The 27,449-nt window shown below is 37.7% G+C and overlaps 1 protein-coding gene across 2 annotated transcripts; it reads left to right on the top strand.

Annotated features, from left to right (window-relative positions):
- Positions 1-1,723: 1,723 nt before the first annotated feature.
- On the top strand, positions 1,724-25,621 carry coro1cb (coronin, actin binding protein, 1Cb). 2 transcript variants are annotated; one of them, XM_028462345.1, is made up of 12 exons: positions 1,724-1,842; positions 3,323-5,677; positions 14,212-14,411; positions 14,519-14,641; positions 16,007-16,136; positions 16,998-17,179; positions 17,270-17,389; positions 19,860-19,964; positions 20,053-20,198; positions 23,484-23,541; positions 23,631-23,873; positions 25,427-25,621. In XM_028462345.1, the coding sequence occupies exons 2-12, from the start codon at positions 3,334-3,336 to the stop codon at positions 25,544-25,546; spliced, it is 3,771 nt and encodes a 1,256-aa protein (XP_028318146.1). In that variant the 5' UTR covers positions 1,724-1,842; positions 3,323-3,333; the 3' UTR covers positions 25,547-25,621. The 2 variants fall into 2 exon arrangements, with proteins under 2 accessions (XP_028318146.1, XP_028318147.1); XM_028462346.1 differs by lacking the exons at positions 1,724-1,842; positions 3,323-5,677 and adding an exon at positions 9,570-9,807 and having other exon boundaries at positions 25,427-25,546.
- Positions 25,622-27,449: the final 1,828 nt, after the last annotated feature.

Below are 27,449 nucleotides of genomic sequence, written 5' to 3'. Positions count from 1 at the left end.
CTTGCAAAGTTTAGCAAAAGGACACATGAAGTAATAAAAGTAACATGAGCTTTGGCTCATCATATCTTAGTTCAGGGATTCTCAACTGGTGGGTCGGGACCCAAAAGTGGGTTGCAAATCTGCACTGAGTGGGTTGCAGAAAGCTGGCCAAAAGAAAAAATAAATACATTTAATGTCTGTCATGTGTGACGTCTTTTATTTTGAAGGAAACTTTTCTTTTGACAGGCATGCTGTGAAAAGCATGTTTCGCAGCAAAATATAAAGATTTATGTTTTAAAAAAGACTATATATGCATGTTTTCAACAGCTATCTTTGAAAAAAAACTAAATTTGGTTGGTTGAATTAAAAAACAAATTTAAAAAATGGGTCGAGGCAAAATGTGGGTCCCAGGGTGAGAAAGTTTATATTAGTTGGCTTAATTTATTTTTTAAATATGCTATGCACAAAAGTTATCCAACAACAAACTTAAATAAAAATACAGCGCCTACCATGCTATTTTAAAGCTGTGTGCTAAACCTCACCTGCCTGAATCGTTCTTATTTTGTCCTTATGAAAATGCCTAGCTTACCATAGCTAACTATTTTAAAGCTGTGCGCTAAACTAGGCTAGCTTAAATGACCTACATTATCCTTGTTGTTTCACCTTGAACTTACTTTTAAACAAATGTCAACAGCTCGTACACTTTAGGAACTGAAATATAATCTCAGACCTCAGATTATGTGACACTAGGGAGCAATCAGGTTTAAATACATTAAATTTGATTTGAAATCTGAAAGATAAGATTTAATAATAGCTTCTGGGTTTGGAATAAGGTTAGGCTCATTATTTCTTATTTTTTTTGCTTTATCTCTTACTTGATCAAAACCATCCCATACACCCAAAAGACTTCCATATTATAAATATTCCATATTAAACCTGGGTTTGTTGGACGTTGTTGGAACCTGTGATCATTGCATTGGTTCATTAATCTTAGCTGGAATGAGTTCAGTGCAATAAATTACAGGCTAGGTGTATTTTACTTCACCATTCTGAAGTATTTGTTCTTAACTTATCATTATTAAGAGTAAAGATGAAGCTTGGGTTGACTAGTTACTGGTAATTTATTGTGGTTATTCCACAACTCTAGCTGTGGTCAACATTAATACCAAGCAGCAAAAACAGTTTATTTATTGCAGCAGTAAGCTTTAAAAATGGCAATCATTCTTTAGAATTGGAGGCGAGCCTGTAGTAATTTAAGGAAAGGAGTGAGTGGTCTTTGCTGAGTGTATTTATGGAGCACACAGAGATTCTAGAGCATGTGAGTTTGAAGCGAGAGGAAAACATTACGTTAGTTTTAGGTCATTGTTCTTTTGTTTACTTATTTGTATCGTACTGTGTATCGCCAATGTTCATGTGTTTGCACTTTTTTAAACGTTTTGTTATAACGGTGTCCATTCCCAGGTTTATCATGAAAATAAATGGTTTCCTGCATATTTGCATGCATCGACTCATGTTTATTTGCATAATACTTACATAAATACATGAAGCGACAGAACTTGCTTTCAACTTCAAACTTCTCTCTCATTTTAAAATGTATTCAATGATCAACAATGTTCTTGCTTTTGTTTTCGACCCAATCGAGCAAAGTTCAGCTGTATTGGATTAGGTAAATGAAATTATTCAGACATCATGACGAGGCAGGTGACCGCTGAAGCTGAGCTCGCTGATTTACTGAACATTGAGCAGGAGAAGCTCCAGTGAGCATCAACATCATCACATTCTGCCTGTTGGAGAAAATGTGTTTTTAGATACCTCCATATTACTATTGTGGTCAGTGGTTGAACAGCGGGAGGAGAATTGAAGGTAAGACGTTATTTTCTACATGAACAGAGAAGTGTAAAATGCAGCTTAAAGGTTTTTGTATGCAATGACTTTCATTTCCCACTCAGAACTAAAATAATGTGATTGCTGAATCAACATCATAAAAAAATGTTGCTGCCATTGTGTCGTTTCTTCAGAATTATCCTTAAAGATAGCGTCAAGCTACATTCAGTTATTTGTTTTCTTTTCAATATTTTTTTTCAAGGTTTACCTTTCCAGTCACTCTGACACAGTTTAGCTCAATGTGTTTACAATGTCATTTCAAGAGTTTGGTATTGTAAATCAAGCTAATTGTTTAAGATGAGTCTCACGTACACACCAAAATAGGTATTGTCATTGCAAACATACAACATAAATTGAAGATTTGGGTCTTCAGGATGAGTTGACAGAAGAAATATATACTTAAGTAATAGTTAGTATTGTTGCACTGTTTAAAAGAACAATAAAGCAAGTAAGAAACTGAGGGGGAAAAAAGCTCAAAATCCTGCTATAATAATTTTAAAGTCAGTAAAAGCAACTTTTTTTAACTGACCATGTGCCAATTTTGGATCTGATACAATAATATTATGCTTTTTAAGTACTATTTCAACCATTTTGTTGTTGTGAACATGTGAACCTTGAACCTTAAGGTTGGGGTAGTTGTCCTCAGGCAGCAATTTAAATCAAAAACTTTGTTTCATAGTGGATGAAAGGACATTTCAGTGGCTCCTCTTTGTTTGTTTGTTTGCCAGGATCATTCAGTCCTCATGTTGCATTGACCTAAAGCCTGTTGATCTGTTTTCCCCTCGTAGCAATCTCCCTCGAGGCATTGGTCGTGTCTCTGCTATCATAAATCACTGACCAGACAATTCGGTTTAGAAGTCAGAACATCTGTGACTCCAGTCACGTATTTAAGTCTGCATTAGTTTAGAGCCCGTCACCAAAACAAACACAAACATCCAGCCAGTCTGAGGGGAGGCACATGCACCACATGCATGGCTTGTCTCTGAGGGAGTAATTGACAGCATGTGACATTCAACAAAGGGACATGTTTGTCAGGATGAACCGCTAAACTCACAAATCAAACTGAAAAATAGACATTTTAATTCTCAAAGAACAATACAGTGAGTCTCTGGTTATACTGTAAATGGTTCCCATACTTGTCACCAGATCCAAGACCATTTTTGTTCTGTCTGACCTTGCCACCTGGCAGCTGACCTCTTATCTAACTTGTCTTGTTTCTGTTTTGGCATCCTGACTCATTGGCAGTAGTTGAACCTACTTTAATTATAGCCTCTGCAGCATTCCTGCCTGACAGAATAGAGAGAGATAGACAGATGGGCCCTGAGAGGACAAGTGTGACCAATATAGAAGAATATGCAAAGAAAAGAAAACAGTTATTTGCAATTTGAAACAGCCAAATATTTGATGGGATGCAAGTGAAAGACATTGTCACAGTGCATTTGTCTTTGTCTTGTTTCAGCCAGAACAATCATGGGTCAGAAGCTGGAGAAGGTTTTGGAAAAAGAAAAGGCGTCCCTCGACGATTCAGAAAACTCTGAGCAAGAAGGGGACAAACAACCACCAGAGATTGCAGAAGAAGTTGAGCGCAAATATCAGCACCATGTCAGTTTTACAATCCCTGAGGGTGTTGGTGGGATAAATGCGATCAGTGACAGAAGCATAACCACTGAGCGCAAAGGGGATCTAGCTATAACGTCTGCACTTCCAAACCTCCAAACTGGGCAGCCAATCAGGACTCTGGGTCAGCAGGAGCACCCTGTGAACAGCTGGAGAACGGGTGTGGGTGGTGACAGGGTGTTTGCTACTCCAACTGTGGATCAGTCACAAACTACCAAGAGTTCAAACAGATTCAGACGTCCTTTAGACAGAAGTCAAGACTGTGACAAACGAGCTGCCCTTCGTGTTGGAACTACAGCCATGGAGGAGGATACCAATCAGAAGGAACGAGATACCGATGCTAATACAGAGGTTTTTCATGGATCAAACTTTCCCATGAATGAAGAGGACTTTGTTGTACTGGAGAAAGATGGTACTTGGACCTCATCTGAAGTGGAAAACTGTTTTATTTTTGACAAGAAGAGAAAAACCGATAACCCATACCAATCATATGAAAAAGCAATCAAGGGTGAAATACTCAATACCTGCAACACGGAGGAACTTTTACACCCATTGGGAAACACCCCTAAAGAAATGGACACCAGTAAGTTGTCTGACACGTTTTTAATCCAAGTAGACACTTCCGATACTGGTTCACCTTCTGCCCGTTTCGAGAAGGATATGGGTCAAGTGACAGACAGCAGCTGTCAGCTAAAAGAAGTCTGCCATGCTGGTCGTTCACGCAACAAGACAACTGGAGAAATAAATAGAAAGCGTGAGCAAAAAATGAATGACGGTTGTGTGGATAATGTCAAAGAGGAGCAAAAATCACCGCAAAATGAGTCGAGAGATGAAAAAGATTACAGGATGTCAACACAACAGGTGGATCAGTCTCATATAACCAGGTTTGCTAGTGCTGTTTCAGAAAGAATTAAAGCAGAAGTTGGAAGTCTTTCATTTAGAACCAAAAAAGTAGACCCTCAGGGCTTTGGAAAAGTTGCCAGCTCTTGTGTCCTAAACTCCCACTCTGTAACACCACAAGAACAAGATTATTCTTCCTTTCCACTGGATCAATGTGATGTAAGCCCTGATGCTAGTTTGCCAATAAACCAGGTAGCTTATGGAGACATACAGGTCGCGGGCTTGAAGAGGGAAAGTGAGCTTGTTTGCTTTTCTGCTGTCGTCACCGCTCCACCGTTGACTCATCAGATGCCTGTAAGAAACAACCCAAAGGCAATAGATATTGATAACAGAAAAATGGCATCAGATGCCACACCCATTGCCTGTGATGACTCCATGCCACAAGAAAAGCCAAAAATCAAGGGCCCACCCCCACCTGTCCCCAAAAAGCCTAAAAACCCATTTATAAAACTTAAAACTGCACAATTATTGTCAACAGATGTTCAAAGAAGAAGTAAAAATCAGCTGCATTCAGATGAGAGGGTCAAGAGGAGGCACACCTTTCATTTTAACAAAGACCTCTTGGGTAACCCCTTAGGTAATCAGGACATGTGCACACTGTGGGATGAAAGGGGGAATTACGCCATGCCTGCTAACATCCGTCGGCTATCAGTTGATCTAAGCCCCTGGGACCGTCTTTCACTGGAGAACATGAATGACCAGTATGGAGAGGTGATTGACTATGATTACTGTGATCGTATTTCAAAAGTGTCCCCAGAAGAAGAGATGCTAAACTTGGACATGTTGCAGAGAAGGGTTTTCCTTGAGAGACGTTCCAGATACAAATGCTCAACTCCTCCTCCTCCTCCTCCTCCTCCTCCTCCTCCTCCTCCTGTTACACAAAAGCCTCAGCATCCATTTGTGTTGCTGGAGAATCATCACATCAATGAAGAAATACCAGAAAATGAAAACCAAAGACCTAAACTAGGCTGTTCGGGTGTAGGAGAAACATACCCTGAGCTTCATTCTGAAAGATTTTGCACACAAGTATGCGATGAAAGCTTCAGGTGCTCCAGAGATACACTTCTTCAAAATGATAACAATGAAGTGGGCTCTTACAAGCCTGTCTCAGTAATTGTAAAGGAAAAAAACCAGATGCAGCGACACTCCAAAAGGGTCATACCTGACAAGCCCAAAGATCACGTTGGAGTAGCAGAGCAGAGTTCAAGTCTCAAAGTGTCCCAAATGAAAGATGCTTTTGATGTGCCCAAGAAATCCAAAGACAGACCAGCAGAAGTGCAACCGCCTCCAAAGAAGGGTAACTACATTTTTGAAAACACATTGTCTGATTTCCACGTTCAAGGCTATATCATCACCAAAATGATATGTGCGCCCCACAATCTGTTTAAAGCATAACTTGTGGCAGAAAAGGGAGCCTGCTGGTACAAATAAACCCCAGATTCCAAAAATGACTGGCTACTAATGGCCTTACTAAAAACCCTTACAAGGTGCACAAGACATGTCGGATCATAAGTATCTTCTTCATGGTTATATTTACGTTTTAAAAGCAGCACATCCGTTGTCCGTGCTGCTTACTCTATTCAGAGTTACAGGAAGATATAAACTATTGCAGCTAATTTTAAGGTGGAAGGCAAGATTCACACTTTGATGAGAACTGCACCACTATAGGGCAAGAAAAAGGGCACTTGTTATAATTTACTATCATTCCGAGCACAACATATTAAAATATTTCTTTGAAGCATTTTCAGTGACCATGAGCATTTGTTTAGACAAGAAAAATATGCTGTGCTTTAATTTTGAAATGTACATGGGTCACTGACATAGATTTCTGTCTAACTGCATTTTTTCTGTTAAAAAAAAAGGTTTGAGCGCATTAAAAGATACCACATATGTATATCCTATACCCTCACTTTGAAATTTCAAAGAGAAAAATGATAAAAATGTATTCTGTTATTTAAAGTGTCAGAATATACTACTATTTGTATTTAAGTGTTTTGTAGTCCTTTGTATAATTTCAAATTTCAATTTCTATCATCAAGTTGATGCAAACTTTATGATGCCCCTTTTTTTTTTTTTTTTTTAAATATCATGTGATGAAAGTCATTGACTCACAATATTCATATTCATATATACCTATTCATTATATACCTATCAATAATTAATCATATTATATGTACGTTTCACCTGTTTACCTTTGGAAATTCCTTTTTATTCTCAAGCTAAACCAATTCTTGCTTTATTGATTGAAGATCATTGAGAGTAAAAGGGAACAAACTCCTCATTTAGCATCATTACCTGCAATACATTTTTGGTTTAAAAATAAATAAATAAATAAATAAATAAATAAATAAATAAATAAATATAGAATATTACAAATAAAATAATACCTCGCATTTAAATTCTGTATTTTTTGGGGGGGGGGTTCAAAACTCAAGACTAAGTTTGAGATTTTGAACGTTTTCCTGGGTTGGGGTTTCAGCCTTTCAAAAAAGGTTTTTAGGAAAAAAAATATTAGAACAACCGACTTTAATCAATTAAGAAACTTATTGTATTCCATTTTTTTTTTTTTTTTTTTTGTGAAACAAACAATTGTTTCCTTAATCTTGCTTCTGCAATAAACTGCAGGGTTGTCTTTCATGCTGAAGCTTGTGGCTCCATTATGCCAGAATTACCTGAATGATCATTACAAAAAACAATTAATAGCTGTGGCTGTGCTGTATGAATAGGGACCGCCCATCTATTGTTGGATTGAGCGTGAGAAGAAACAATATGAAACAAAACAAAATGCACATCTACATCTTCATATTTAGTTTATATTATTTTCAATTCATGAATAACTTGTTTTTCACTCCGAGATATTCAAAGGGACAAACTTCTACTTGAATGGATTTCATTGACCAAGGCTATATTTGAAAGAGATTTACCATGTTCTCCATGAGCGTGCACATTTTGTTTCTTTGTTTGTTTTCATTCAATCCTACGGTCCAAACCATGAATGTTAACTCTATCAACTTCATAGCTAGATGAATGGATGAATGGATGGATGGATGGATGGGTAGCAGTGGTGCTCAGTTTTTAGGCTTAAGTGCCCATTTTCCCTCTTATTTCTGTATCAAGTACCCCAACATTTTGCTCAGAATACTGTGAAAAAACAACAAAAGACAATAATGAAGGAATGAATGAATGATAACACACATTTAAAGAATCGAATTGTGTAAATAAGTGAAATGAAACCGTATTTAGTGCCTCCTGAATATTTATTTCTATATTTTTATCATTTCCATTTATCTCCCGCCTGGTGTGGGGCCAAAACAGACTTGTATTTTCAGTTCATGTTCTAATTAAGATCATTCCCATCGTCAATATTATGATTATCATTTTTAACTAAAGACAAACATTATAAACCCCCATATTTTTAATGCTCTCATTTGTTATTTTTCCACTCTCTCTTTCTCTCTCTCTCAAGTACCCCCTGTAGTGCCATCGCATACCTCAAGGGCAGGGGTCACCAACACGATGTCCACGGGCACCATGTAGCCCGCATGGACCATGTGAGGGGCCCTCACGAGCTCTAGTCACCACTGAGCTCCATTTAAAATCTGATTTACTTTTCAAGATTCAAACTGACAAACACAAATACATGCAGTATGAGAGATGTAGTTTGAACTCAGTGAAGTTAAATACCGCTGATAAAGATTTAATATTAAATTAACCATTTTTAAATGTTTATTTTCACAGAAACATTGTGAGAAATGTTTAAGTGTATGGTCCGTGGTATGTAAAAACACAAGGTGGATTTTCTATGAAATTTAATGACGTTGAAACATAAATTAGGAGAAATAAAGTGTTTCATGTTGAAACTCTTAACATTTCCTACCTTTTTAAGTTACTACTCCTCTAACTTATTATCTTACCCTCTAATTGAAGTGAAACCATGAAAATGTAGTATTTAAGACGTGCTTTTAGCTCATTGGACTATACAGTACCTATGAATAGCTCACAGTTTCAGAATGGTTGGTGACAGGCTATCTGGCATTATAAATAATAATAATGCATTGGATTTTATATAGCGCTTTATCATAGACACTCAAAGCGCTTTACATTCATGTACATTATGATTTCACTGCACACACAGTGGTGGTGGTAAGCTACAATTGCAGCCACAGGGGCAGACAGAAAGAGGCGAAGCTGCCATAGTGCACCATCGGCCCCTCCGACCACCACCAGTTCTCACTCACACAAGACATTCACATGAGGAAATGTGGGTAAAGTGCCTTGCTCAAGGACACAATGACAATGACTGAACTAGAGCGAGATTCAAACCCCCTATCCCTTCGGTTATTGGACGACCCCAGTCTACCCCTGAGCCACGGTCGCCCGCGTACCGTTAATCGTCCCAGTGAGCCGTCGACCCAAAGTGGCCGATATTTTTAAGAAAGAGTGGAGGCAGAAATGGTCACAGGTGGCCAAAAATGGTCCTAAAGTGGCAAGAAAAGAGTGAAAAGTGACTAAAATGGGCTAAAAGCAGTCAAGAGTGGCCAAAAAATGGGCAAATAAAGAGGAACCAGGTGGTATGTAATGGCAAAGGGTAACTTTAAAGGGCAAAATGTGGCAAACAATAATGAAAAAGGGCAAAAATGTGGAACAAAAAAAGGTAAATGTAGGAGGAAAAGGAATCAAGTGATAATTATTGGGCAAAGGATAGCGTATTTGGACGACATGTGGCCAAAAAACTAAAAGGGCAAAAAAATAAATAGGTTAAAAAAACCCCTTTTAAGGTTTTCTGGGGGAGTAATAATTAAAATCAGGACAAAAGGCCACATGTTGAGCATCACTGACTTAATAACAGCTTCTAGGTGTCGCTGATAATGTAGGCTGGTCTGGACAGAATATGCCAGGGATGAATTTTTGCCTCAGTCCACCCCTTGGGGTACGCGTACCCCCATTTGAGAAACCCTGTTCTACAGCATTGAGCAGAAGTGGATGTGCGCTCAAAGAAAAGAAGGGATCCGCTTGACGCCCACTTTTCAAAGGAGCTCCTTCTTCATTCACAGAAAGGGAAAGCCGACCGTCGCTTGTGCGCATGCGCAGTGTCCGATCGTCAACGTCTCCTTTTTGAATGTGATAACTAACAGGATGAGATCGCTAGTGTTCTGCAGGTGATGAGCAGACTGGGTGGGGGGTGGGGGGTGATGCTGTGCTGTGCTGTGTGCGTCCACTGATCCAACCTGTGATAGCCGTGAATCGGTGCGTGTGAGCGCGTAACACAGCAGCAGCAGCATCATCATCATCATCTTCATCATCATCAGTCTGTGCGGACGGGACGCTGGAGGTCCACCGTCCTGCAGGAGAAGGGCGCGCCTAAAAAAAAAAAACCACATCCATGTTGTGATTGATCAGCCGCGAAACGCTGCGTAGATTTAGGAGGTAAGGAGTGGTTCTTTGGGAGTGTGCGTGTGCGTGTACGGCTACAGCCTGTGTGTAGCAGCATCAGTGAGGCTGGATGAGAGCAAAGGGAAATATCTGCACTGTCGTCAGCTGGCAGCGCTCCACCGCAGCTAGGGTTAGCATTTAGCGGGGAACCGATGGGGGACACGCCGGTGATGCTCAACCACAGATACGGCTTTGCATGTCTCACGCTGCACAGTGCGTGCACGCGAGTGTGTACGTGTGCGTGTGTGTGTGCGTGCGTGTGTTAAAGCAACACATTTAAACTGATCGAACTCCCGATCATGGTTTGGGTGTCTGTGCAGACCTGACCAACCTCTGCTGGTGTTACGGCGTTATCGGTGCCCCTTGGATACGGATGACTCGACTTCCGGTTGAGTCTGCGGTTGCCACTGGTTACAGCAGATGTTTCAAAACAGAAATCAACTCACTACAAAAGCGTGTTTCTTTTTTATGTATATATATATATATATATATATATATATATATATATATATATATATATATATAAATTTATTTTATCTGATCAAGTTTAATGGAGGATTTTTAAATTTTTTAAATTAATTATATGGAAATCAAAGAGAGGTATTTAATCAGCCCGATTTCCCTTTTCAATTTGATTCCAGTTATTATATATCGATTTTAAATTATTACTGACTTATTACAGTCACCGCTGCTGAATTATTTGACATCTCTTTTGACTAATACCTTAAAGCACCTTTAATATTGTGTAGTGTAATTGAAATGTTCAAATTAGGAGGACTCACTTTGTATCACATTGTTAAATTGCCAAAAATTGATTATTGCTTTTTTCATAATCAATTCAAAATCCTTAATAATAAAATTGCGAAGAATGCATTATTACATTTTTTCACTACCCGTATTAATAAAAAGGTTTAATTATTTTTTATATTCTCACCCATGATACTGTAATTTTTAAAATCTGTTTATGGAGTCAAATCTATACAATGCCAATCACCACAGAATTCTGGAAAAGTAAAGAATGACATTGAACAATTTTCCTGTTTTTCCCCTTAATTCTAAATTCTATACATTTTTATTCCAAACATTAGTCATGTTTGTCTCCATAGCTTCTTTACTACAGTGAGTTTCTATTTGGCTTATATTGATTTTTATCTTGCTCATACATGTATTACGTTTAGTTTATTCAGTGGTTTTATGAAGTTTGTGTCATTTTGGTTTTCCAGTACAGTTTTCTTTTCTGTTCCTGTGGAAAGTTATTGATCATCTAAAATGTTTAGTGTTGTCTTGTTGCAGTTTTTGGAAAAAAAAAAAAAAATACTAAATTTATTTTTCAAATTATAACAATATATTGTTTTTTAAAGCATATTTTTCTAATAAAAAAACAACACATAAATAAAATAATTATTTGATTTTGTGTATCAAAATGTTTTGTTCATTCATGTCTTAGAATTTGGTAAATTAATACTTTTTTTTTTACATTTAATTTGAAGGAACTGAATACGGTCATTATTAACTTCGTTCAAACTCATAAAGACGATTTAAAAACCCGGAAGTCAGTCACCAGTTAACTGGGCTACCAGTAGCTCCACAACACTAGCGGCACAGCTGCTCTGGCTTTGTGATTAAACATGAGCTCTGCTCGTGCTTTCCATATTCAACAATCGTTTCTTTTTCATTTATAATGTTCGTCTCGTGTGCTTTTTTTTCTTGTGATGCAAAAAAAATTAGTGGTATCTTTGTGTCGTTCACATCTGGTGTGTGTGCGCATCCAAACACGAACACACATTCATTCACACATGCAGCCCATTGATTCAGTAGCGGTTAGCCTAGCAAGCATGGCTAAGTTAGTTAGCGTGTTTTTTTGTTTTCTTTCCGTGTTGGATAGAAATGACACAACAGTCCGGTTTTGGGATGCTTTTTTATTTATTTATTTATACATATTTTTTAAACTACTTCCGGGCTGTTTGCTGCCATTAGCCAGAAGCCATTGTTTGTAAGTAGCTCCATCGAAGACATGGAGAGATTGATGTGCATCCATTCAGCACGAGGACCTAGCATCTCAGCAGCTCGTGCTCCACCACGAGGCTCAGATTGAGGCTGCAGTGGTTGGATGACAGAGACTGAGAGTGATGATGATGATGATGAGGAGGAGGAGGAATGGCTGAAGCTGGAGTTACATAGTACCAGATTACAGATCAGATCGAGAACCACAGCATCCCAGCATTGATCTGAATACCTGCTTTAACCGGAAGTGATGTCATCACCACCAGCAGCATCATTATCATCCTGCTTAGTGTCTGAGATACTGTTGCTGCATGGGTCATTAAAAACCTGCAGGGCACGAAGCAGACCATCATCTTCATCGTGTGTGTGTGTGTGTGTGTGTGTGTGTGTGTGTGTGTGTGTGTGTGTGTGTGTGTGTGTGTGTGTGTGTGTGTGTGTGTGTGTGGACTGAAGGTAACTCCACCATCGACTGAGGGAACACAGTGTTCTGTTCAGCTGTGAGCTAGGCCTGGGCAATATATCGAGATTCAAGCTATATCGTGATTTCTATTTTTGGCGATATCAATAATCACAATATCGCCGATGTCGATATATTTCTATTTCATAGCTTATTTTGTCTTAAAATACTTGTTTTAGGAGTCGCTGCTTTCACTACTTCTCAGAGCAGCATGTAAAGCTCAGTTCGATGGATTCCAGAGTGGGTTCTAACCCAGACCTTCCCCTAAACAAGTCACACTACAGAACGCACTCACACGTGCTGTCCTTTAGAGGAGGAACATATTGTGCAGCGGTTTGTTAGTAAATGAGCCTGTGTGGCATTTTGCATCAGCAAATCTGACCCAGAATTGTTTTTTTTTCTGGTCTGACTTTATTTAAATTAAAAATCTTGAGATTTATGTTGTATATCACCTATTTGAAAAATAATATTGATATACAGTATGAGTTTTGGTCCATATTGCCCAGCTCTACGTGTACCTGACCTTTAGCATTTGTCAATTCATATTTACTTGCATGTCTAACGCCTCCTTTTAGATTCTCAAAGTCTTCAAAAGGCCTTTAAATTGGTGTAAAATGATGACATTTCACATGAAGGAATCTGAGAAGAATAAAATCGTGTTTAAAGCTATAATTAAAAACAACTGGACCTTGAACATATTGTGTGGCTTCAGGTTCCTCGTGTCTGCATGTGCAGTTAGCATTTTTTGTTGCACACATACTGGATCTCCCATTGTATGCGGAGTTAGATGTTGTTTCTTAACTTCATTTCATTTATTTATTTGTTCTTCGCACAGGGACAAGAGAGAAACACAAAAAGGAACAAAAAAAACTCTGTAAGGAAAGAGAAAACAATAAAAGATGTAGAGATGTCCCAATCCGATACTGATATGAGATATCGGTCCGATATCGACCAGAAAATGAATATCAAATTTCATCGGACTGCATCTAAAATCTCTGATATATTATATAGTGTTTTTTTAATTTTTTTTTTTTAATTCTTTCAATATCTCCTACTTTATTTTTTAATTTATTTTATTCAATCTTAGAATATTTTAATAAGGTTAATTTTATGTAATCCATTGGTTTATAATAAATGAGTCTGTTTTTTTTTAATAATCAAGCCTTTTCTAACATTCCACACTACAATTTAAGTAATAAAATTATGGATGATTCGTGCTGATATCATATCAGATCGATATCGGTATCGACCAACATGCAAGGCTGCAATATCGATTTCATATCGGAAGTGAAAAAGTTGCATTGGGACATCCCTAAAACGATGTTCAAAATAAAATCTGTGATCCATGCACACTTGTAATTGCATTAATATGTGTTCACTGTGATAAGCTGACTTCATTCTGACGGATCAGTTTCTATAGTTTCTATAGGTCTAGGGTGACTTCATTCTGTTTCACTTCTATTAACACTACTTAAAGTTAAGATGCAAACCTTGCACACAGTGACTGTTGTCTGCAACAAAAAGCTTCTCTTTAAGCTAAAAACGAGACTAAAAAGTTGCATATTTGCTTGTTCTACAATATTGATCCTCCAATCGACAGATAAATGGTGCCTTTGTTGGAGGAAATGTAGGGAAATATTACTCAGCATGAAAACTCTGCCACTTTTGGTACGTTTTAGCTGAGAATCAGCATCGATTGCCTTTTAAACATATTCTTATGTAGCATTAATAGGACTTTTAGGGTCTGATTTAGATTTGTGTAGATCAGGTGAAGAATATTGGAGTTGCAACAGTCCATCTGTGGTGAGTTCACAGGAAATGATGCAGCAGTTGGAAAACCCAACATTCACGCGCAACAAATCTGCAGTGTTGGTGCCAAACGTTTGGATTCTCTCCACTCAGCTCCTCCTTCGCTATTGGCTGATGTCTCTCCTCAGATATGTTGCGGCGAGTTGTGCGACAGAGCAAGTTCCGCCACGTGTTTGGCCAAGCGGTGAGGAACGACCAGTGCTACGATGACATCCGCGTGTCCCGGGTCACGTGGGACAGCTCCTTCTGTGCCGTCAACCCCAGGTTTGTGGCCATCATCATCGACGCCAGCGGAGGAGGGGCCTTCCTCGTCCTGCCTCTGCAGAAGGTGAGCCACGTGACGTGATGTCATCCCACCTCAAACACACACTGAAGTGTACAGTTAGGTTTCTGTCCCCAAATCTTCTGTTTTACGCTCTTTGTGTTTGTCTTCAGACTGGACGTATTGACAAGGTCTACCCAACAGTATGTGGACACACGGGCCCAGTGCTGGACATCGACTGGTGTCCTCACAACGACCTGGTCATCGCCAGTGGCTCAGAGGACTGCACCGTCATGGTGAGGACGGCTTTGATTTTCTGGTTCATCATGAGACCCTCCGGTCGACTTTTTGTCCTCAGCAAAAGACCAAATGGGATGTTTGTGATCACTACGGGAGAGGATTAGGGCCAATTTTGATGGAGAAAAAAGGATTTTGGGCAAATCAAGAATAAAGTCCAAATGTTGAGATTAAAGTTGAAATATGATGTCGAAATTTTGAAAATGAACTCAAAATACAATATCGTGATAAAAGTCATAATCAGCTTCCGTAGATTTGACTTTATTAGCCAACCTCAGACCAGACATGGGCAACTGGCGGCCCAGGGGGGCCACATGTGACCCTCGATCTAATTTGGAAGGAATTTAAAGCCCAACATAAAACACAAAATAACTCCCAAAACAGACAAATTGACAGCGAAATGTACAAAGTACACAAAAACTGCAAAAATACACAACAACCACTTGCACAAAAGGCAGTGGCTATCCATACGGTGGCCGTATCAATATACCGACATTCTATCCGTACGCAGCGCCCCTCATTGGCCAGTTTAGGTCATGTGACTAAGACTAAACCTTACCCTAAAACTAACACTTACCCTAAAAATTGTTGCGAAATTGAGTTATAATCTAAACCTAATCCTTAATCTAACCCCAAGACGCTACATACTTGTACTTCGGTAACTGTACCAATAGCACCGGGGGTGACTACAAAAACACAAAAAACAACCACACATTACAGAATAGGTCCAAAGGCACACAAACTACAACAAAATCACAGGAAAATACAGAAAACAACATAAAGTGACCCCAAAAGTGCATAACTACAAATAAATGCAGAAAGTGACAGAAAAACACACAAAATTACAGCAAAAATACACAAAATGACTAAAAAAAAAAATGAATTGCTCAGATCAATCAGTATTCTAAATGCTGACATAAATGTTGATAAGTGGCCCTCTGATCAGATATAATCACAGTTTTGTGGCCCCCGATGTGATAGAGTTGCCCATCCACGCCTTGGACTTTTATCACGATATTGTATTTTGAGTTCATATTAAAAATTTCTACCTTAATCTCAACATTATATTATACTGGGTGAACCTATGCACTCCTGCTTGGTAGCAGAGTTTATTAGTGAGGTTATACAGTCGTCCGTTAAAGGAAAACCAAAAAAGTGGTGTCAGTGTATGTATTTTATTTTATTTTGTTCAATTTATTTTAATCATCCGTTTTGATCTCTTCTGAATGTGTGTCTGACGCTCACGTCAGATCTAATAAATACCGAAGCTTGCGTGAATCTGGTCAAACACACGTTGTACGCTCACGTCTGAACATACAAACAGTTGTTAAACGAGGGCCACTGTCTGTGTTTTTTTCCCTCAGGTCTGGCAGATCCCTGAGAACGGTCTGGAGACTCCTATGTCAGTGCCCGTGGTTGTGTTGGAGGGTCACTCTAAAAGGGTCGGCATCGTCTCTTGGCATCCAACGGCTCGAAACGTTCTACTCAGCGCAGGTGATCTTTGACTGACTTTAAATGGTTTCATTGGTATATTGATCCTCAAGGGAAATACATTGCCTGTGGTATAATTCCTCACTGTAACCTCATAGCTTGACTGTTGTAATTATCTCAATCATATTTGTATATTTTTATTAGTTTTTTGGAAATATCTGTATCATATTTGTATATAATTTGTATTATTATTATTATTATTAGTATTATCTGTCCTACTTCCTACTTTATTTTCTACAACTGTAATGTGTGTGTATCTGATCCCTATTTTTAACAGTCTTTTACTTAATTATACACTTACTTATTGTTTATTCCTTCTTTTGTCTTTGTCAACATTTTTATTCTTTTATTTGTGGTTTTTTTTTTTTTCCTGTGGCTGTAAGATAAGCAATTTCCCCCTGGGTTTAATAAAGGAATTCTGATTCTGATTTAGTAATTGTTAATTATTAATGTATAAGCCATAGAACTGCAATATGATACCCAAGTTTAATGAAACTGTAAATGACAGCTTTTATAGAATTTCCAATGCAATTGCAAATACAATGTAAATTATATGAACTCAATTACAATTCATTTATGATTACATCAACAGCAACAGATGTTTCCAGTTACAATTACAATTATAATGACATCACAATTGTAATGAATTATAAATTCTGTGATTACAATTATAATTGACCCCAACCCTGCCCTGTGGTTGTGCCTTCTGTCCACACATCAGGGCAGTTACAGTAGAATGAAAAGTTAATTATAAACTAAATCTATTATTATTATTATTATTATTATTATTATAGATCCTGCAGCACTGAAAATAAACACACACAAAGCATGTGCATGTGCTGAAATCTAGCCTGTCCATTTTAGGGTGCGACAACCAGATCATCATCTGGAATGTGGGCACGGGACAGGCCATGATCCACCTGGAGGACATGCACCCCGATGTTATCTTCAGTGTCAGCTGGAGCCGTAACGGCAGCCTGCTGTGCACCGCTTGCAAGGACAAAAAGGTCCGAGTCATCGATCCCCGTAAAAAGAAGATTGTGACGGTGAGTGAAATCTCTGAGTGAGGGGGATTTGGGGTTTTAATCTACTACTGTCACCAGCTTCCATCATAATGACTGTGTTACTGTTTTTAGGAGAAGGACAAAGCACACGAGGGGGCCCGGCCAATGAGAGCCATCTTTTTAGCAGATGGAAACATTTTCACCACCGGATTCAGCCGCATGAGCGAGCGCCAGCTAGCTCTGTGGAAATCTGTATGTCACTGTTGGCTCCCACTCATTCCACACAGACACATCATCACGCACACACTGGAATCGTTTGGTACTTCATCAGCTTCTTTTTCACTAAAGGTTTCACCTATTTTTAGGATCTGCAGGCGTTGCACTCCACTAGAGGGCAACACTGTTAGATTAGTGATCCCCAACCTTTCACAGTCCTGTACCCCCAAGACAATTTACCTGAAGCCATGTACCCCCTACTCCTGCAAACTAAAAATATATAATAATGTATGTACAGTATGTCAAACAATGCAGCCCTAGAGTGAATTTTACCTATTCTGTTGAGGAATAATATAAAATATTAATGATAAATACAAATGAGGATGCAGATGTTGGCCTGCGCCGCACTGCATTAGCTTATCATTCTTGGCATTAGCTACCATTAGCACTATCTAGCATTAGGATTAGCCTAGCAATAGCATTAACCTAGCATCATCATTAACATTAGTATAGCAATAACATTAACCTAGCATTAGCATTAGCCTACCATTAATATTGACTTAGTATTAGCTTTAAACTAGCATTATCATTAGCATAGCAATAGCATTACCTAGCATTAATATTGACCTAGTATTAGCTTTAACCAAGCATTATCATTAGCCTAGCAATAGCATTAACAATAACCTAGCATTAGTTAGTAATAGCTATAACCTAGCATTCGTTAGTAATAGCTTATCATTCTTGGCATTAGCTACCATTAGCATTATCTAGCATTAGGATTAGCCTAGCAATAGCATTAACCTAGCATCATCATTAACATTAGTATAGCAATAACATTAACCAAGCATTAGCATTAGCCTACCATTAATATTGACTTAGTATTAGCTTTAACCTAGCATTATCATTAGCATAGCAATAGCATTACCTAGCCTTAATATTGACCTAGTATTAGCTTTAACCAAGCATTATCATTAGCCTAGCAATAGCATTAACATTAACCTACTGTAGCATTAGTTAGTAATAACAATAACCTAGCATTATCATCAGCATAGCAATAGCATTAACCTAGCATTCACGTTAACCTAGCATTAGTTAGCAATAGCATTAACCTAGCAATAACATTACCTAGCATTAATAATGACCTAGTATTAGCTTTAACCTAGCATTATCATTAGCGTCAGTGTTTTACATTTTTATTCACGTACCCTCTATGACTATGAATTTGTGTACCCACTTTGGGAACCTAGGTCCTACATTTCTTTAAAAACTCATAATTCTCGCAAGTTTATTTTGTCTTAGTTTTTGAAATAATATGTGAAGAAAGAAGACAAAATGAATCTCACTGGAACCAATATGTTAAGGTTTCATTTATTCAGGAACTTCATATTCATATTCATTTTTTTCAAGAAATTTACATTGAAATTTACCATACTTTGATCTCCTCACATGTTTCGACTGCCAACTGTCAGTCTTCCTCAGAGGCATCTACTGATTGCTTTGATGTATCCCTACACATTTTTTAATAAGGAAAGCATAGAATAATACATAGTACTCACTCAGCTTACATCAAAGTGTATATTATCTTGGACATACATTTCACGTATACACATTTGTTCATTTAGTTGCAAACAACACACAGTTCTCTCTTATAATGGTATTGTTTATTGAATATTAGTTTAATATTATTGAATGTGGTTTGACTTGAAGAAAAGATCAATACTTTTTTACGGTTTTATTTAATTTTTTTAATGATTTTAATTTGAAACGCTCCAACAACGCTATCTTGTCTAGTAGAGGTCATCAACTACATGTGCCCAAGGGCCATAAGTTTTGAGCAGACACTCTTGGCCTCAAATATCCTTGTTTAAACTATCACATTCAATCATTTAAGCTGCTGAAGACTAAAACTTTATTTTTCAGGTAGATTTACTGTAGGCCTCATAGATCAATACATCTAATAACACATAGTTCTCTCTTATAAATATGTTGTGTACTGAATATTAGTTTAATATTATTAAATGTGGTTTGACTTGCACCCTCATAATATTTTTTTATAATTGAAAAAAAAAAAATTTAAATGTATTTTTTATTTATTTTATTTTTAAAATTTGAAATTTAAATCTTTTAATTTTTCTAATATAAAATCCTCCCACATTCCTAAGCATTCATTACATGAGTTTGGCATAAAATGTCAACCAAAAACACTTTTCTAAGATTCAAGGATTTTTTATTTGTCATTCGCACTTACAGTATGTGAACATGTACAGAACGAAATAACGTAGCCAAGTCTAGTGTTAAGCCCTTTTATGAATATGTAAATAACATAGGAAAATAAAGATATACAAGCAAGTATCAAAGGTATCTCAGCAGCAGAATGTAAACAGTAATCACCAAACTCACCATGAGCTAACCTTTTATTATTTACTTTTTTATTAAAATCAATAAGCATCTCCTTCTATTAAAGCTGTTATGTTTTTCTAAATGTCCTGATGTTATTTTTCTGAAGGACAACATGGACGAGCCCATCTGCGTTCAGGAGATGGACACCAGTAATGGAGTCCTTCTTCCCTTTTACGATCCTGACACCAATGTCGTCTACCTGTGCGGGAAGGTGAGCAAACCTTAAACGAAACGTAGGTCAAACTTCCTCGCTTGGGTTCCCGTGTTAAAGCTCACTGTCATCGTGTTTGTGTCGTCAGGGCGACAGCAGCATCCGCTACTTTGAAATCACTGACGAGGCACCGTTTGTTCACTACCTCAGCACTTTTTCCACCAAGGAGCCACAGCGGGGAATGGGATACATGCCCAAAAGAGGTCTGGATGTCAACAAATGTGAAATTGCAAGGTAATAATGAATCAAGTCATTTGAGTCATCTAATGAGTTATTGGATGATTTTATGACCACATCAGGACTTCATCTGAAGAATCACATAGCCAAACATCTTAGAAACACAGCAGTTGGTCAGGATTTCATGAGCAGAACCAGTTCTATAATGAGTGATGATCATCCTGTTGGTTGACTCGTCTATTTTCCAGACAAATGTCATGTACTTAGTCATTGCAGTGCATTAGAGAACATGTACTTACAGTATGTACTGTAGTAGATCATCAGCTGGGCTGTGAAAAACTTTCCTATTCGTGTTAATTGGTCCAAATGTTAGAATACTGCAATTTTCCTCATAGATCATTTCATTGTTTGTAAACATGGTGACGTATTTCGTTGGGCGGAGCTTAACCTGGAGGCAAACCATGATAGATGACTTACCCGCGCTGCTAGACAATGGGGAGCCATCTAACCTCAGACAGCTAGCCCCACTCATTACATCGATGTCAATGGTGCATGGACCATTTAAAGGTCCCATGTCATCTCCATTTGTTCTAAGAACCACAGAAACATAGTATTTGAGGTTTATTTTCCCAAACTCGTCTGTTTTCCAGAGTTTTAGCCTCTGAAAAGTCACTTTCTGAGCAACTCGACACAAACAGGCTGATTTGCATCCTACTTATGCACATTCATGAGTGGGCGTGTCTATAGACGGGACACTGACTTCCTCCTCCCCGCACTGTGACGTAGGGGCGGAGGACGGCCCGCCCTCCTCCCACCCACGCCGTAGTTGAGCTCATGCTGCTTTATGAACATGAGACAGAGCGTGGGGGCGGGGCGTTTGCCAGTACATACATAGACTGTAGAAAATACTGTACATACATAGCGCTGTGTGAAGGACGCTGAAATGCTCACCTTCGTGGGCGTGTCTGTTTACATGTCAATCACGGCAGAGAGCTTCCTGGAGGCGCGGCTTCTCCAGCTCAGTGCCGCGTCAAATTCGTCATCAAAGTGGGAACGTGTCATCAAATTGGAGCGAGGTGTTTGGAGCGAATCACCCTCTAACTAACGATTTATGGAATCAATGAAAAAAACACTTTAGGCATGTGTATGAAGCCCATGTAGAACTTTTATAATGTTTAAAGCACAGAAAAGTGAATTTAGCTTAACATGGGCCATTTAAATAACCCTAACTTGCTCAATTTTCATCCAATTTTCTAATGGCAAGCGGCAATTTCAACATGTACAAGCATCCTATGTCATACCTACATATAATAAGGTTTGTAATAAGGCAAATCGTTTGTAAATCCATCAATATTTTATGGAGTTAAGGGTATTTTTGTTTAAGCTGATCACTCACCTTCCAACAGCTACCATGGAGCGCGTCAGATCTTATCTGAGGTAAGATGGCCACCGTAGAGCTACGCTGGCGAATCCCACTTGCGTGTTAGTGGTTGTATATAGATCTATGCTTTAGCCAGCGGTGTTTCTCGTGACGTGGGCCATTAAGGGGTCTATAGAAAGCGGTCACACCTCCAGCATCCACAGTAATGCACACATTACTCCAAGCCAACAGGTGGCAGTAGGTAGCACAGATGATTGGAAGAAAAGTATAAAAACAGTATGAATGTGTGCTTAATCACGTCTCACTAAAGCTTGAGAAACACTGTATTATATTGATTCTGAAATTTGTTTTGATTAGTTGTTTTGCATGTAATGTGTGTAATTGAAGAAGCCTAAAAAGTAAAGTACAAACTACAAAGTAAGAGTGTCCCGATACAACTTTTTCATTTCCAATATGATACCGATATTGCAGCCTTGCGTATTTGGCCGATACCTATATTGATCCAATACGATATCAGCATGAGCCATACATACTTTTTTTTTTCTTTAATTAAATTTTTTTTAGAATGATTTATTTTATAGTGTGTAATGTTAGAAAAGGCTTGATCAAATGATGTTACTCAAACAAAGAACAATAGCAACAGTAGGTATGAGGAAAAACGGACCCATTTATTATTAACCAGTTGGTTACATTCATTTTAACCATCAACATAATGTCTACAATATTCTATAATTGAATAAAATAAATGAATAATGAATTGCAAAAAAAAAAAAATGGAAATTTGAATCAGATATCCGATATTCGTTTTCACGCTGATATGGATATCGAATCGGGATACCCCTAGTCCCGAATCAATGTGATATTAATAAGTGATATCGGTTAGATATCAGAAGAATGAGAAATGAGTATCGGCCTGCATCTAAAATCTCCAAATGGATTTATTGAGGTTATTTTTCAGTCTTTTTAATCGTTTTTTGTTTTATTCAATTGTAAAGTGTCATTGTGTTTATGTTCAAATGTATGTAACCAATTGGTTAATAATAAATGGGTCAGTTTTTCTCATCCCTACTGTTTCTAAATATTGTTCTGTGTTTGAGTAACGTCCATTTTCTAACGTTCCACACTACAAGATATGCAATAAAAGTATGTATGATTCATGCCGAGATCGTATCGGATGGATATTGGTATCGGGCAATACTCCAAGCTGCAATATCGGCATCATATCGGTAGTGAAAGAGTTGTATCGGGACACCCCTACCACAAATTTAGATTACAAATGAACCATCTCGTATAGGCCTGTGCAATATATCAAAATTCAAAATATATCAAGTTTTCTATTTTTGCTTTATAGAAAATTACAATATTGAATATGACTTTTTAAAACATATATATATATATATATAAGTATAGCTTATTTTGTATTAAAATACAAATTTTAGGAGTCGATGCTACAGCATGAAAAGCACAGTTAGATGGATTATTGAGAGCGTCCTCACCCAGACCTTCCACTAAACAAGCCACACTACAGAACTCACTCGAACGTGCTGTCCCTTGAGGCGAAAAAGCCAAAAGTGGCACATATTGTGCAGCTTGTTGATAAATGAGCGTGTGTGGCATTTAGCATCAGCAAATTTAACCCAGAATTGTCTTTATGGTAAGACTTTATTGAGTTAAAAATATTGAGATTTTGTCTATCACCTTTTTGAGAAATAATATCGCAATATGAGTTTTGGTCCATATCACCCAGCCCTACCCTCGTACCATAATAATCAAAGGCTGGAGTGACTGACAGGCGTTATTATGGGTTCTAGTCCCGATGGCCTCTGTCTGTCTTTTTGTGTGCTTGCATCTTATATAATAATTATTATTTACAGTAACTTTGCATTTGATTTTAAAAGCAAATTACTTGAAAAATAGATGAGAAATGCCAATGTGAACAATAATTTACTGTATCTCTGCAGGTTTTACAAGTTACACGAGAGAAAATGTGAACCAATCATCATGACAGTCCCACGTAAGGTAAGTGTTTACGCTCATTTAACCATTTCCCAAACCCTTCTCTTATATCTTCCTCCTCTCCTGACCTTTGCCCTTTGCTTCCCGCCCAGTCGGATCTGTTCCAAGACGACCTGTACCCGGACACAGCCGGCCCCGACCCCGCCCTGGAGGCGGAGGAGTGGTTCGTCGGAAAGAATGGCGGCCCCATCCTCGTCTCGCTAAAGGACGGTTACGTCTCTACAAAGAGCCGCGACCTGAAGGTGGTGAAAACAAACGTTCTGGAGAGCAAACCGGCCCCGAAAGCAGAAACCATCCCCACCGTCCAGAAACACACGGCGCCACAGCCCTCAATAGTGAGTGTTGGAGACTTTATTTTTGACTACGTGGCTCTGTAAAGTAAACTTAGGGACGTTTGGGTTCTGTTAACACTCGGACTGCATTGTTCACTTGATTATTATGATTGGAACATGAGTGGAGAATCTGCTGCTTTTACTTTGGTATTTGGGTCAGTGTTCACAGCCACAGCAGGAAAAATGTTGAAAAATTCAGTTTTTCCAACTCCTCATTCTTTTTGGCCAGGATCAGGGTTGGTGTCAATTATTATTGTAATCGCATAACTGATGATTAATTACACTTATGGCGTGATTATAATTATAAATGTCACTGTAATATATTTATTTTTTTTAAAAATGATAAAAAACATAAATAATAATAATAATTGTAACTATAATTTAAAATCTGTTGCTGTTGTAATTAAATTGTAATTGAGTTTAGATAATGGACTTGAAAAATGGTCAATATAATGCAAAACTGGGGAACCATGTTTCAGTTCTGCACATATGTAGTTAACAGTTATTAAAATATGTTTCATATCAAGCTTTCCCACATTTTACCATAAAAAAAAAATGAAATCGAGGGCTATGCCGATGCAAATAAGGTTCAAATGCCCTCAACAAATTTTTTTATTGATTAGGAACCCTACCAAAGAAACCAATAGATAGAAAAGAAATTAGATGATATATATCAGTCTTTAGTGTATTTTACAGCTGATTTAGGACCTATTATCATAAGATTTATTAGGTTATTTATTTTTGGCTCAGTAATTGTGATTGTAATTTAACTTTAGTAATTGAGAAGGTATTTGTAATTGACTTTCTGAGGATAAAAAATAAATGTAATTTAATTGTAATTGGAAAAAATGCTGGTCACTGGAATTGCTTCAATTACAATTATGGTGACCTGCATATTTTTCAATTATAATTGTTCCCCTAAAACCAATGACATTCTCAATTAATAAAGTTCAAATACAATTAACCACAATTACTGAGCCTTTAATAAATATGTCCATAAAAGCGTAACCTTCCACTCTGTTAGCTTTCTGTTAGCATCTTATGTTAACGGGTCAGTTTGACTAATGTCTTAAATCAGCTGTAAAATACACTAAAAACAAATATCTATCGTCCAATTTGTTTCTCTTTGTTAGGCTTCCTAATTAATGAAAATATTGGTATCAATATTTTTGTTGTGGGCATATTTTAATTTTAATTTTTTTATGGTAAAATGATCCTCAACAGAACTGACAGGTAAACTAGATATGAAACGTATTTTAATAATTATAATTTACTTCATAGGCCTATGTGTACACCATAGAACTGTAACATGGTTCCCCTGCATTTAATTACAATGTAAATGGCAGTTTTTATAGAATGTTTATGCCAATTACATTTACAAAGTCAATTATCTGAACTCAAATACGATTACAACAGCAACATATTTCTTCAATTACGATTCCAATTATAATTACGCCATAATTTATTTAATTGCCAATTACACAATAACAAGTATAATTGACCCCAACCCTGGCAAGGATTCTCTAAACTCCGCCCCCTTTTTGTTTTTCAACCAGAAAATTGAAGACAAACTGGAAGAAGTACTCCGAGAGTTCAAGTCACTCAGGGACCGCGTCATCCTTCAGGACCGCCGCATCGCCAGACTGGAGGACCAGGTTGCCAAGGTGACCATGTGAGACGCGCCCCCCCCCCCCTCTGCAGAAGGTCCACTAATGGAGATCTGCCACGGTTTTAATTTAAAAAAAAAAAAATCCCAAGATCTGGCTTCAATGAGCCTTGGAATAAAACCAGGCTCACATTCCAAGATGAACTATATATTTTTTTTTTTTTTTTTTTCTCTCATCGATCCTTTCAGTTCACACTTCATCCTCACACACGGAGAGAATGTTCACCCTCGAATAGTAGACTTTATTACTGACGGAAAAGTCTTAAATCTCGGTTGGTTTTTTTCAGTTGGAAACATTCTCAGTTGAAGTCTGTACGTACTAAAAAATGTATGTAGCATCAGTATTTCCAGCGTTCTTCTTTTGTGTTGCCAAATTGGAATGGCGCGTGGTGCCGTGGCTTCATGCACTGCTTTGACATTTTACTCCTGTCGTACATTCCAGCCACAACCTCCTATAGAACAATCGAGTCAAAGCTGGATTTACCTTTGTTTTGCTTTTTCAAATCCAAGTAGCTGTTAAACCGTTAGCCCTTTGGCATCCATCAGATTTATGAATGTGCAAGAATTCGTTGGAAAACTTTTCATTCCCGTTCTTCAAATTAGACTCTGGGTTTTAATGAAAGGGTGAGGCTGATTGGGTGGGAGGGAGGGGGTTTGCATCTCCGGTTTAAATGTTGTGCAAATGTACCGTAGTGGTGCCTCTCGTCACTGTGGAGGGTCAAACATTGGTTGCCGTCTCCAGTGCGTATTGGTGTGTTGTAAGGGACCACTCGCCCAGTTTGTGCTTCACTGAACCCCTAAGAACAGTTCTGTGCACAAAATAAAGATTTTACACATTAAAAGTTGTTTCCTATCTTCTTATTTGTCCACACAGCACATATTTAGATTGAATTTTTTTTTTTTTAACGCATGTCATAATTGAAAAATATTTTTTGCTGCGAAAATATATGAATTTTGTGTATAATTTTCAATCTTTTAACATAGAAATGTGTGATGTTGTGCCAAAGGAGGTCATATTTGTTTGTTTGTTAGCAGACAATTATGTGAAAAGTACATAATGAAATTTGACAAAACTTTAACCAAAGATAAACCTTACAACATGGAATATTCCATTAGATTTTTTGGAGGGGTTCTAGATCAATATACTGATTCTGAATCATTTTTTAAAAATCACTGTCTTTCATCATTGGTGAAACATCAAAAATCCATATTTCAGTTTGTAATTGACCGATCTTTACATAATTTACTCAGCTATGTCAGGTTGGTAAGTCTTTTACCCTACGGAGTTTCATCCGGATTGGCTCCGGATTGCACATTTCATCACAATTTTTCAAAAAAATGACGGTGTCCACACATTTAGACCTACTGTATCATTACTAATGGGGATAGAAATGTATTTAAAGCCTTCAAAGTGTAAATGATCATGATATAATGATCATGATCATTGATCCAGATAACTGAATATCTGGTAAAGAGGATATTTGGGCTTGGCCGAAGTTTGCGCCCCACCAAGCACCAAATATATATTATATTTTGCAGCAAAAAAATTTGAATTTTGTGTAAATTGAATCCATTGAAGTAGGAATGCATGATAATTTTTGATTTTTTTTTTTTTTTAATCACTCTGATAAGTGAACCAATGCATATGGGACAGGCCCCTGGTATTGAGTTCCTTAAGCCACCACATTGATCGTTTGCAATACGTGCAACTCAAACATTTCCGTAGGAGGTAAAACATCACTTTCTTTATCACGTGAAAAGATGCCACAAAAAGACCTGAAGGAATATGAAACGGTCACTGCACAGACTGTCAGAAAAACACATGGAAGTATACACAACGGAAAGAATCACACTTAAGAAATCAATGACATTTTTAAGCATAATTTCAGATCTGATCAAGAACAATTGGTACG

This window comes from Gouania willdenowi, chromosome 12 (genome assembly GCF_900634775.1).
Source record: "Gouania willdenowi chromosome 12, fGouWil2.1, whole genome shotgun sequence".
NCBI lineage: Eukaryota > Metazoa > Chordata > Actinopteri > Blenniiformes > Gobiesocidae > Gouania > Gouania willdenowi.
This window is presented reverse-complemented; position numbering and strand designations above follow the sequence as displayed.

Excerpts from the sequence above, each read along its gene's own strand:
- coro1cb (XM_028462345.1), top strand. The coding sequence starts at position 3,334 with ATGGGTCAGAAGCTGGAGAAGGTTTTGGAAAAAGAAAAGGCGTCCCTC. Across the intron at positions 20,199-23,483 it reads AACAAATGTGAAATTGCAAG|GTTTTACAAGTTACACGAGA; the intron begins GTAATAATGAAT and ends GTATCTCTGCAG. Across the intron at positions 23,874-25,426 it reads CGGCGCCACAGCCCTCAATA|AAAATTGAAGACAAACTGGA; the intron begins GTGAGTGTTGGA and ends TTTTTCAACCAG.